The sequence below is a fragment of the Sinocyclocheilus rhinocerous genome, unplaced genomic scaffold, assembly GCF_001515625.1.
Source record: "Sinocyclocheilus rhinocerous isolate Xijiao unplaced genomic scaffold, SAMN03320098_v1.1 scaffold6, whole genome shotgun sequence".
NCBI lineage: Eukaryota > Metazoa > Chordata > Actinopteri > Cypriniformes > Cyprinidae > Sinocyclocheilus > Sinocyclocheilus rhinocerous.
In genome coordinates, this window is record NW_015661999.1 from 254,270 (window position 1) to 267,261 (window position 12,992).

Genomic DNA, 12,992 nt, shown 5'->3' on the forward strand with positions numbered 1-12,992 from the left:
TAGTGTGACAATCCCAGGGGTGTCCAATCCTGCTCCTGAAGGGCCTCTGTCCTGTAGTTTAGCTCCCCAAATTAAACACACCTGAACAGCTAATCAAGGTCTTACTAGGCATATTAGAAACTTCCAGGCAGGTTTGTTGAGGCAAGTTGGAGCTAAACACTGCAGGACAGTGGCCCTTCAGGACAGAGTTAGGACACCCCTGTCATATCCAAACGAAGAAATAGCTACGGCTCTCGGTAGCTTTTTTATTGTTAAAATGAGAAAAAAAATGACCGTAACTCATTCAAAACAACAAACCTCCAGGGAATTGCCAGTTGTAAAACAAACAAAAATGTTATGTATATATTGATTTGATTGTCCATTCGTTCTGTATTGGGATGCCCTCTCCTTTATGCATGTGTACACTGGTGCCTCGAGTCACATTCATCCGAGCACAGGAGCAGAGCCGAACTTGAGATGAACTTGAGCTGATTGAATCATTAGTGAAAGAATTGTTCTAGTAATCCATTTCTTTTCAATAAACCGAACTGATCAGTTTCTCACATATCCAAACGAAGAAATAGCTACGGCTCTCGGTAGCTTTTTTATTGTTAAAATGAGAAAAAAAATGACCGTAACTCATTCAAAACAACAAACCTCCAGGGAATTGCCAGTTGTAAAACAAACAAAAATGTTATGTATATATTGATTTGATTGTCCATTCGTTCTGTATTGGGATGCCCTCTCCTTTATGCATGTGTACACTGGTCCCTCGAGTCACATTCATCCGAGCACAGGAGCAGAGCCGAACTTGAGATGAACTTGAGCTGAATGAATCATTAGTGAAAGAATTGTTCTAGTAATCCATTTCTTTTCAATAAACCGAACTGATCAGTTTCTCAGAGTGAATGATTCATTCACTTAGTCAGTGATGCACTTGCAAACATGTAAAAACACCTGCATGATTCTTCAAAATATATTGAACGACATGAGGGTGAGTAAATAATGATAGAAATTTCATTTGTGGGTGATTTCTTATCAAATATGATTTCTTATCAATAACAAAACACATTAAGTGTCTCCAGGCATTTATCAATTTGTAGGGTCAAAAATTATCAAAGACTTCTGCTTTCCTGTCCCAAACCTATCTTGCATATCAAAAGGGCCATTTGGAGCTCGCACATGGATCCGCACGTCTCACGTCTCGTCAGCCCCGTAACAGTAATAGACTAGAAATGTACAGTTTTATACCATCGTGCTGATAACGTTTCTTTAGTCATTCGGCAATCCTACAGCCTGAATCACTGTAGGGAAACCATCCTTACAAATTAGACTTTATCAGTGTGATGACAAATAACTTTTTGAACTTAGAAAAGTTTTAATGAGCCTAATTAACTGTCTGTACCAAGTTGCAAAGGGTGGCTAATAAAATTTTGTTGGCACCCTTGATGTGGATGACCTTGGATGCATAATAAGATCCTTAGATGATTAAAAATGCTTATCCTCCTGCCACCACCACTTTCAACATCACTCCCAAGAGTACCTCAACCTCAACTAAACAAGTCACTAGCATCACAGAAACTATTAATTTTGGAAAGAGATTCTGTTTTGGAAAGCCCACCAACCTATTTCTGTCTGGTGATGAGTAAGGAATCAAGCTCTGAGCCTGGGTCAGACCCTCACAAACGGCTAACATGAATGTAATTGCACAGTGTAGGCTGCCACCCAACACATTTGTCATCTTGTCATCTAACTTGTTTTATGGGATAGAATTCTTCATTTAATGCATGGACTTCCCACTGGTAGGCCACTTTTCCTCAGGTACTAAAATCTAAATATAACCACCATGAGTGTTTGTCTGCACTGACTATTTTTGTCTTCTTGTTTTCATTCATGACTGCATGGTGAAACTATGAGGTCAGAATGCCCTTTTCTGTGTTACTTTCTTTTCATGTTAAACTGCAGCTGCAACACATCTGATTCAAGCTGATTCAGTTTTGATAGCTGGCCTTGGTGGCTCTTAATGCTGCACAAAAGAACGTTTTTTATTTCTGATGAGATATGATGGCGATAAAATAATCATCCTAACCTTTATCTTCATAGCTACCAAATCTCAGTTGACCACACTGAATAATTTCTGAATCATTAAAATGTTGTATGTCTGAAGACCATAGTGCACACCATGAGTTTTTAAAAGCTCAACTTAAAGGTGTGCTATGAATGAATAGTGCTCATAAACAGCTGTAGAGATGGTATTCCCTTTTCAGCATCCTAATTTGATCAAATTCTGTACTGATAATAATTCGGGTTAGCTTAGAGCCTAAACAGAATCTCAGAATTGCGCTTATCCTTTAACGACAGCAACCTAATTCATACTGGTTTTGGATGGGCAAGTGAACTTGTGAGAGAAGAAATTAGCGTAAATATCTTCATTTAATCAGTTTTCTCTTTCAGGTCAATTACTACTGATTCTTGCTGAGCAAGTTATAATCAGTATATTTCTGGCAACTAACTCTCTCGCCCCCTTGAGTACTGGGGTTTGTTACCACAATACAATGCAATGGCTCACATAAAGTATGTTCAACAGTGTTAGCTTGTAATGCAAACGATTTGCCAGAACAACAAAAAAAAAGCTAAAAGGCAAAGAGCAATTTTCAATGAGCAATTTAAAATGTGCGTTTAAAAATTAATTATTTTATATAACTGTATTTTGAAACATGAGTTAAATCATTTTAAATATATCTATTAATTTGCCCATTTAAAAAGTGATTTATTAGTTTCCATTTTTATGTTTGAATTATTAAATTGATACATTTTGCTTGCTTTAATAAAATGCATGTCACCATGAATGAAAAAATAGTTACATTAGTATACTGCAGCTTCAGAATTACATGCACTACTGGTCAAAAGATTGAAATACCTAGGATTTTCGAATGTTTTTGAAACAAAGTCTCTGATGCTCACCAAGGCTTCATTTATTTGATATAAATACAGTAAAACAGTAATATTGTGAAATATTAGTAAAATTTAAAATAACTGTTTTTTATTGTAATATATTTTCATTTATAGATTTTTTTTTCCCACGAAAATATTAAACAGCAAAAACGATTTTCAACATTAAAAATAATAAGAAATGTTTCTTGAACACCAAATCAGAATATTAGAATGCATTCTGAAGGATCATGTGACACTGAAGACTGGAGTAATGACTGCTAAAATTATATATGAGAATAAGATACTTTTTTCAACAATTAAACATCTTAATTATTCCAACCTTTTGACTGGTATTGCACAAATTAAAATAAAGAGGGATTTATGATTACATCAAGATATAAAGACTTGACTAAATCGATATCAAACAATCAAAACATACGGTAGACACTTTTTTAGTACTTTTTTTTTTTTTTAGTAATTAATACCTTTATAATGTCTCTCTAATATTGTTGGAGGTGTTTGGACAGGTCAAAGATGATGTGTTGGAGTGCAAGCTCAGGTGATTTTGTTATTAATTGTTTTGTTTTTTTATCACACGATTGACACCTGCATGACCCTTGTTCCTGTCTGGATTAAACACACCTACCACCGAAAATAAGATACACTACAAAGAGCAAATGTTCCCCTATCTGACTGAACAATGACTTAATGTAACTTTCTTGTGTAACACTGGCTATATACTATCATAAATAATAGCTTGAAGTTAGATATCTATAGTGTCCCTGTATGATCTTACAGAAGCAGTGTGTTTTAGGGTTCATCCTAAGGCTGTTGAAGATAATGTAATGAATATTTATCTGTCCACATGCTAGATTTCCACAGGCCTGAAGTCACCAAAACATATAATGTTTGTGATGACAAACTTTGTGACTTTAGCAACGATACTACTGTTTAGTTACACTACTAGAGTTTCTAGTTTCAATAAAAAAAATAATAATGGTATAGAGCTTGAGGTAAAACTGAAAATAGGTCACGTCAGATTTGTTTTTCTTCTTTTAAGATAAGACAACAAGACTTTCAGACAAGAAAAGACGTGTGGATAATATTTATGATGTTTGTGTTTAAATGTGAAGAGCTTCACATTTAATAGCACACTTTTATTTACAGTAAAATGAATTTGTAAGGTTTAAATGCATGAGCATTTTTCTCTACACAATCTCAAAATAAAGTGTCTTGAAGTTGTCATTGTGTTCTCAAGTGTTTTGAATAGCATATCATTTCATTCTCAAGGGAACGGACATCCACACCATTGATTCCACCATAAGAGATACACTAAATCTTCATTCAAAACAATAAATTGGGAAATAAATAAATCTTGATTGGTCTGTTACTACAATCGGGTAAATCTTGACTGGTCAAATCTGACTAAATTTCTGATTTTTCTATAGGCTAGAGAAAAATCTGAGCTGACATTTAGTGTCATGTTTTACATGTGTATAGCCCTCCCTGTCTCTTTCCCCACCCCTCATTTTACTTTAAGCGGAGTTCCCCACACAAAACAAAAGGGACATGTAGCAGCAACAAAATGAACAGAGGAATAACACATTTAATAGGTATTTTGTCTATTTTTATTTAAATGTTTCTTTAACCCTCCTGTTGTGTTGGGGTCAATTTGAACCACACTCGATTTGCCATTAATTGTAATAATGCAGTGAGATTTTTGTATGCACAAGGAGTCTGACAACCATCAGTGCTCCACACAGAGATCTGATCTCACCATCATCCAGTCCGTCTGGGATTACATGAAGAAACAGAAGAAACTGAGACAGACTAAATTCAGAAGAACTGTGGCAACGTTCAAGATTCTTGAAGAAACCTACCTGCAAAGCTACCTGAAAAACTATGTGCAAGTGTACCTAGGACAAAAGCTGTTTTAAACGCAACACCAAATGTTGGTTTGATTTAGTTAATAGAAGTTAATTGATAAATAGCATCCATTTATGACATTATTTTTGAAAGCAGTTCAACTTACTTTACAACATTTTTACACAAGTGTCTAAAACTTTTCACAGTACTGTTGCTTTGTAGGTAGGTTTCTTCAGGTGTCTTGGAGACATTGCCACAGTTCTTCTGGAATTAGTCTGTTTCAGTTTTGTCTGATTCTTCATGTAATCCCAGACGGACTGGATGATGGTGAGATCAGATCTGTGTGTGGAGCACTGGCCGACTCCTTGTGCATACAAAAATCTCACTGCATTATTACAATTAATGGCAAAAGGAATGTTTAGAAATGTAAACTGATATTTTCTACTGACACACTGGAGCAAAAGATAGAAATAACTGGCTTAAAACCATTTTTTGTTGGTAAAATACTAATGGCCTAAGACTTTTGCACAGTGTGTTTTAGAAAGGCTGTCCAAAAATTGTTTCTTTGTGTTGAAAGAAACCATTGACTCCCATTGTTTTCCATGCAATTTGCCAAAAATCAACAAAGAGAAAACCTTTATTGTAACTTGGCAAACACTAAAATATGAAACGCATGATAACTTATAAAATTTAAGACTCGAAAGTTTACTTGAAATTGAGACACGTGTTCTAAACCACGCCAGGAAAATTTGCTGTTTCTTCATCTGCTTGAATTTCATAGTCAAAAAGTCTGTCAAAGGTTGTTTTTGCTTGTTAGTTTTTTGGATCTCAATTACTAAACTGTTGCAGCACTGAAAAGAAGTGTGAGAAACCCATTTTAATCTCAAAAGGGTTTGAGAGCCAAACATGAAAAAGGCAGAGGAAGTATTCACTATAAGTAGTCAAGACATCAGAAACTTTAGAACATTATTTTGTGCCTATGCAAATAATTTTTGAGCTTAAAACATCTGGGTCAAATTGATCCATAACACAATAAAAATTATAGGAATTATTACATTTCTCACAAATGTTATATTTTTATTATCTGACAAGCTACAATAGATGTCTTTTGTTATTACACGAATCCTTGGTATTTTTCATAGTGTTTATTTTGGGCAAATTGCATGGAAACCAATGTGACCCCTAATACAAAAGTTTTACCATGTTTTTGAACACAACAGGAGGGTTAATATATTAATCTCAAATAAAAGCATCTACTAATGATCTTTTCCCATTTTTGTCAGGCCTAAATTTGCTCTTTCAATTTGGTAAGGTGAATTTCTATCCACTGCATGAAAGAGAAAAGTTTTTTTGCATTGAGAGATTGAGAATTATTCATTCAAATTGCGTCACAAACAAACTACTGCTGACATGTTTTCATGTATCTTCATTCTCTTTTTGCTTAGTAACCTGTTCAAGACTAGTGTGTTACTTCACAAACTGGTCTCAGTACAGAGCAGGAACCGCTAAATACCTTCCTGAGAATGTGGACCCAAACTTGTGTACTCATTTGATCTATGCATTTGCCATTATAAACTATGCCAATAACATAGCAGGCAGCGAGTGGAATGATGTGGCCCTTTACTCAACCTTCAATGCACTTAAAAACCGGTAAGGATGCTTGTAGCTCAGAGACACATATTTCTAGTTTTGTATTCATATTTGATTTGTCAAATGTCTGCTGTGTGACAAAGACTTGACATAAATGTTTGTTTCAGAAATCCTCAGCTGATAACCTTGTTGTCCATCAGAGACCAGGACTCAAACCAGTAAGTGTCTGTTTTCTGTTTCTGAATATAGGTTGCCCTCTACTGGTAACATGCCATTTTTATATCTTATAAAACTTTTTTGTTTGTTTGTTTTTTACAAAAACATGGCTTATCAACAAAGATTATGATTATTCCTAAATGAGTGTATTTTGCAATTAATCTGAAATATTTCTAAGCCACATTACCAGTTATAGTGAAATAAACAGTCATGAATTTACTTGTTCCCACCAGATTCTCCATTATGCTGTCCAACTGGACAAACCGTCAGACATTCATCAAGTCTTCTATAGAATTTCTGAGGAAGCATAACTTTGATGGGCTGGATTTGGACTGGGAACACAAAGGCACTTCAGACACGCATCCAGAAGATAAGCTGAAATTCACTCTACTGTGCAAGGTTAAAATTAAAAGTACCTTTTCATATGTTGCTCCAAGAGTTTTCCATTGAATCATAAGAGGTGAGAGAAACCTTATCTGTGTAAAATTTTAGTGGTAGAGGTCACATAAATATATACAATACCATTCAAAAGTTTGGGGTTGTTAAGAATTTTTGTATTTATATATTTTTGAAAGAAGTCTCTTAAGCTCACCAAGGCTGCAAAAATACAGTGAAAACAGTTATATTGTGAATATTTACAATAACTGTTTTCATTTTATATTTAAAAATGTAATTTATTCCTGTGATGGCAAAGCTGAACTTTCAGCAGCCATTACTCCAGTCTTCAGTGTCACATGATCCTTCAGGTTTATGCTTAAAATAAAAAATAAAAAATTAATAATAATAAAACTATTTGCTAAAGCACTAAATTTGAACTTTTGTCAAACTTCAGGAACTTCTGGAAGCCTTTCTAGCTGAAGGCCAGTCAACCAAAAATGCAAGACTGGTTTTAACAGCAACTGTTTCAGCACAGAAAGAAGTTATTGAAAGGAGCTACAATATTCCAGAGATCTCAAAGTAAGAGCAACGTGTCATTCAAAGTCAGTGCTGTCTTATGACAATTACAAAAATCACACAACAAAAACAAAATGTTAAAAAATGTAAAAACTTTTTTTTAGGTACTTGGACCTTATTAGTGTCAAGACATTTGATTTTCATACATTTAACGATGGCATTGCAAGACATCACAGCCCTTTGTACAGTGCCATCCATGACAAGGAGGACATCAACTCAAACACCGTAAGCAAATTGACTCTTGTATGAGCACAGACTTTAATTTAACTTTAATTTGCTACTCCATTACTCCAGTCTTCAGTGTCACATGATCCTTCAGGTTTATGCTTAAAATAAAAAATAAAAAATTAATAATAATAAAACTATTTGCTAAAGCACTAAATTTGAACTTTTGTCAAACTTCAGGAACTTCTGGAAGCCTTTCTAGCTGAAGGCCAGTCAACCAAAAATGCAAGACTGGTTTTAACAGCAACTGTTTCAGCACAGAAAGAAGTTATTGAAAGGAGCTACAATATTCCAGAGATCTCAAAGTAAGAGCAACGTGTCATTCAAAGTCAGTGCTGTCTTATGACAATTACAAAAATCACACAACAAAAACAAAATGTTAAAAAATGTAAAAACTTTTTTTTAGGTACTTGGACCTTATTAGTGTCAAGACATTTGATTTTCATACATTTAACGATGGCATTGCAAGACATCACAGCCCTTTGTACAGTGCCATCCATGACAAGGAGGACATCAACTCAAACACCGTAAGCAAATTGACTCTTGTATGAGCACAGACTTTAATTTAACTTTAATTTGCTACTGGGTAGTTTGCATGTTTTCATCTTTGATGCAGGATTTTGCTCTGCAATACTGGAGAGTCCAGGGAGCTCCTGCAGGGAAGTTGTTGATGGGCTTTGCCACGTATGGACGTTCCTTCATCCTCACCTCCTCTCAGAGTGGAGTTGGAGCCCCAGCTAATAAATTGGCTTCTCCTGGCCCTTATACACAAGAGATGGGCTTGTGGTCTTACTTTGAAGTAAATCTCATAGACAAAATCATTGGTTTGATATTTTTTCATATTCATTGCAAATGCTTGTTGGGGATATCAAGTCAAGACATATTTTCTTTTTTCAAGATATGTCTTTTCCTCAATGGTGGTGTAGTACAGTGGATAGAAGACCAGAAAGTTCCCTTTTCTATTAAAGGCAGTGACTGGGTGGGCTTTGATACTCTGAGGAGCTTTGAGATTAAGGTACATTCTGTTACACACTGGAACATATTCTGATGTTTAACTTCATAGGCTATGTTACATGAAAAATAACGGCTCTGCTTTTTATTGTTAAGATGAAATACTTACAGGAACATGGCTTTGGTGGTGCATTTGTATGGTCTTTAGACCTGGATGACTTTTCTGGATATTTCTGTGGACAAGGCAATTACCCTTTAGTCAACCATCTGAAGAAATGGTTAATACTTGGTGAGATTTGCATAAATACATTGTTTTGATTTGTAGAATGGTTATTTATCTTCAGATTCTGATATGTGATTATTTGCTGCAGGAGCAAAAGATGAATTGGATGGTTCCATGACTACAAGCTCTTTTGCAACAGTTGGGAAGGGCTCTTCATCACGGCCAACATGTGTGAAGATTCTCAGCTCTCTTCCAGCATTGACAAGTCAGTTCTGTGCAAACAGATCAGATGGACTTTATCAAAGAATGGATTCCCTTAACTCGTTTTATAGCTGTACTGGAGGAATGACAAATATCACCTGGTGCACCCCTTCCATTTCAAATAATTCTGGGGCAGCACAACCATCACAAATGATAATTTTTGTTGCAATAGGAAGTGCAAGTCTCTTTGCCAGGTGGCATAGCCTATTTTAGGAGTAATGTACTGATTTAATATAAAACATAGATGGAAAGATAGCTCAGCACAATTTTTTTAAATCTGTATTAGCTTAATAGGACAGGTCGTAGCCTACATATGGATGCATGTGGAGTACTTGTGAGTAGTTGTGGTTGTTACTGTGAAATTGTTTCTTAATTCTTAAAAATGTGCCTAATTTATAATTTTAGTCAATAGTCAAGCAACTAATTTTGAGTAGAGTAAGGTGTTAGAGTGGACGTTAAAACAAAATAGTTTTGACAAATTGCCTTTGCACATGTAATGTGAAATAGAATATATATTGTATGCATTTATGGGAAAACATGTAGATAATTATTATTTTAATTGTCTTTGTATTTTTAATCATTGTATCGTTGGCGTCATTAAAAAGAATACATTAAAATCTAAGAGAGCAACATTGTCTGTGTATTTTATATCAATTGTAGTCTATAGGTGAACTTTTTGTTATTCTGCAGTGTGACTGATCAGGGGTGTGTTTCCTGAAAGCACTATGGTCACAAGTTCTGTTGTTACCAATAGTGGAACTTGCCAGCAGTTGGTTAACAATGCTTTTGGGAAAAGCACCCCTGTGTGAGTTTAGAATCAGTTACACATACATCATACAAAATGTTGCTTTTATTCTTTTCATTAGAGTATTTTATCCCACAGTATATAGTGGGACTACTTTTTCTAACCCTGACTCATGTTTACTATGGTCACAAGTTCTGTTGTTACCAATAGTGGAACTTGCCACCTTGGTTAACAATGCTTTTGGGAAAAGCACCCCTGTGTGAGTTTAGAATCAGTTACACATACATCATACAAAATGTTGCTTTTATTCTTTTCATTAGAGTATTTTATCCCACAGTATATAGTGGGACTACTTTTTCTAACCCTGACTCATGTTTATTTTTAATTCTTAATCTCCAATAATAATTTTACTCATTCTCATTTTCTTCCAAATCTTTATACATTTATTCTGCTTAACACAAAATAAATATTCTTTTTAATAAGTCTTCTGCAATTCCTCACACAATCTCTATATGGCTCCAGAAGACAACTTTTATGATAATATATTGCGCTTTTTCGTCTGGTTTGACCCAATTGCCAGAATTCAATTTCACCTTTTGTGTAGAATAAAGAAAGTCGTAGGGATACGGAACAACATGACGTTGACTACAGGTTTTTTGTTTTGTTTTTGTTTTTGTGAACTATCCCTTTAACGAATCTGTCCGTCAGATTGACGTCTATGCGAGCACTTTTCTGCCTGGACAGCCGGCGCCATTTTGTTCGCCTGTGAAGCCGAGAAGGGAAATCCTGTCCAGGAGCGTCGACCACTCTACATGCACCAAACCGAACATACTTAATTCCAGTCGGTATAAACTGGTAATTGCGAACGCTTTATTTGAAGTAATTGAACATTGTATTTATTCATTCATTTACTTATTTTAGGTAACGTTAAGTGTAGTAGTCGTGCTAAAGTTAACAACATGCTAACGTTGCCCGAAGTTATCAACATGTTATTCGAAAGTCATAGAACACTGTGTTATTTTAACGTACACAGCTTTCAGGCTTAATAATATACAAATAATTTGTTCTTTAAACGTTTCTTGTCTCAGTGTTTTTCATCTGACAACCTTCATTGTTAAATAAGTCAGACCAAACACTACACTAAGGCCTAACGTGACGAATGAAGAAAAAAAAATCTTGTGAACAGTGGATTTAATACCAAATGTAACTTAGTAACTTTACGTCGTAATCGAACTTTTGAAAAACTAAATGGAAACAAACGCGTTTTGCAGTAATTCGAATCACAATTGTTTTTGCTGTCCTTTCGCTTTGGTTTATTTCTAAGCGTGTAGATTAAGTAATAATATATTTTTCATCTGTAAAAATGTTTCTAAAATATTTGAGATTTAAAAACGCAGATTTTGTAAACTGCACCCTAAATTTACAGGTGCGGACGCAAAATCTGCGAAATATTTATTCAGATAATACCAATTTTAAAACTTGATAAATATAGTTTATCATGCTCGAAAAATAAACCAAGAACCAAAATTAGTTAAAATACTAAACTGTCTACACAATCTCAGGTTGTTTGTTATGTACTATCACCTATTGTTGTGTCCAATCACATGGTATATAAATCTAAAAACATGTTCTGTCTCCCTTGAAAATATTTTCCATGTATTAAAATATATTGTGTTCCTTATTCAAATAACCGTTTGTTCAGCACATGGGGAGTGTTTTTGTCTCTTTTTTGAAATGTAGGTTATGCAAGATCTTGTCCTTCATTCCAGAGGATAACTGGATTTGGATAATGATTTAGCTTCCCTGAAGATTGCTGCTTTTTTAATCTCACCGTTGGTTTTTGTTTTTCCTCTATTGGGCATTTTTTTTTATAGTTCCAGTCTACCCCCCTTTAAAATTTCCTCCCGCCTTCAAGAGACGTAGAAGAGATCCCTTCTTTTTGTTTTTTCTTTCCAACATCTCCAAGATATCCAGTCCCATGTTTTGCCCTCGGCTCTCCTTTTTTGACAACATCTTGCTTGAGGATTTTTAAACTCCCCCAAACCCCCTCACCACTCAATTATCAACAATATTGGAGAGAGAGAAAAAAAAAAACGGACATTTTCCACCACCTGCCAATTTTAACACAGCAGTCTGATGGGAACAAGTCTCTAAGAGAGGCAAAAGTTGCCCCATCTCCCACTGTTCAGTCTTTACTCATCAGTCAAGTGTTCCTTCAGGATCCACACAGTGCGGAGCGACCCTTCAAGAAGCACTTGAGATCACCAGGGAACGTCTCAGCCACTGCAGGTGAACAAAGTTCTTGCAACGCATTCTCTCTCCAGTATTAATATATCGGCCATTTAGCATCATTCAGGACAGAATGTGAAAGTGAAAATGTGAAAGGATCAACAGGAGCATGAATAGGCTTGTAACACTCTAAATAGGGAGATTCACGTGGACCCTGTCGCAGGCGTCCAGGACGAGATCGCAGCATCACTGAAGAGCTCCTGACCTAGAAGACTACAAACTTGTGCCAGAATGACCATGCAAGGAGATGACTGCTACTTCTACTATTATTCCACCTGTACTAAGGTAAGTGTAAAAAGTCACATCTCCTTTGCATTTAGAAATTTCCCTATTGTTGAAAGCTGATTTTGAGTTTTTAAGTAGGTCATTAAATTATATATACACTACCAGTCAAAAGTTTGGGATCAGAACGATTTTTAATGTTTTTTACAGGAGTTTTTTTATGCTCATCAAGGCTGCATTTATTTGATCAAAAATACAGGGAAAAATTTAATATTGTGAAATATTATTATGATGTAAAATAACGTTTAAATATACATTAAAATCTAATTTATTCCTGTGATGCAAAGCTGAATTTTCAGCATCATTACTCCAGTCTTCAGTGTCACATGATCCTTCAGAAATCATTCTAATATGCTGATTTATTATCAGTGCTGGAAACTGTTGTGCTGCTTAATATTTTTTGGAACCTGTGATACTTTTTTTCAGGATTCTTTGATGAATAAAAACTTTTTATTCATCAAAGAATCCTGAAAAAAG

General features: G+C 35.1%; 2 protein-coding genes across 5 annotated transcripts in view; both read left to right on the forward strand.

The window, feature by feature from the left end:
* The first annotated feature begins 1,891 nt into the window (after positions 1-1,891).
* Positions 1,892-12,237, forward strand: LOC107727178 (chitinase-3-like protein 1). The gene is made up of 11 exons (XM_016536963.1): positions 1,892-1,896; positions 6,142-6,429; positions 6,537-6,587; positions 6,819-6,984; positions 7,418-7,542; positions 7,644-7,764; positions 8,381-8,563; positions 8,663-8,779; positions 8,872-9,004; positions 9,087-9,203; positions 12,134-12,237. Exons 1-11 carry the CDS (start codon positions 1,892-1,894, stop codon positions 12,235-12,237), a joined length of 1,410 nt encoding a protein of 469 aa, XP_016392449.1.
* Positions 10,662-12,992, forward strand: part of LOC107727186 (zinc finger CCCH domain-containing protein 11A-like) — a 12,655-nt gene continuing 10,324 nt past the window's right edge. For 2 of the 4 annotated variants that reach the window (XM_016536970.1, XM_016536973.1), the window contains exons 1-2: positions 10,662-12,233; positions 12,371-12,518. In XM_016536970.1, coding sequence (XP_016392456.1) covers positions 12,465-12,518 — 54 coding nt within the window. In that variant the 5' untranslated portion in view covers positions 10,662-12,233; positions 12,371-12,464. The remainder of the gene's footprint in view (positions 12,234-12,370; positions 12,519-12,992) is intronic. The other 2 variants (XM_016536971.1, XM_016536972.1) reach the window with 2 other exon arrangements.

Coding starts and splice junctions, on each gene's coding strand:
- LOC107727178 (XM_016536963.1), top strand. Junction 6,430..6,536: donor TTCAATGCACTTAAAAACCG/GTAAGGATGCTT, acceptor TGTTTGTTTCAG/AAATCCTCAGCTGATAACCT. Junction 9,005..9,086: donor GAAGAAATGGTTAATACTTG/GTGAGATTTGCA, acceptor TATTTGCTGCAG/GAGCAAAAGATGAATTGGAT.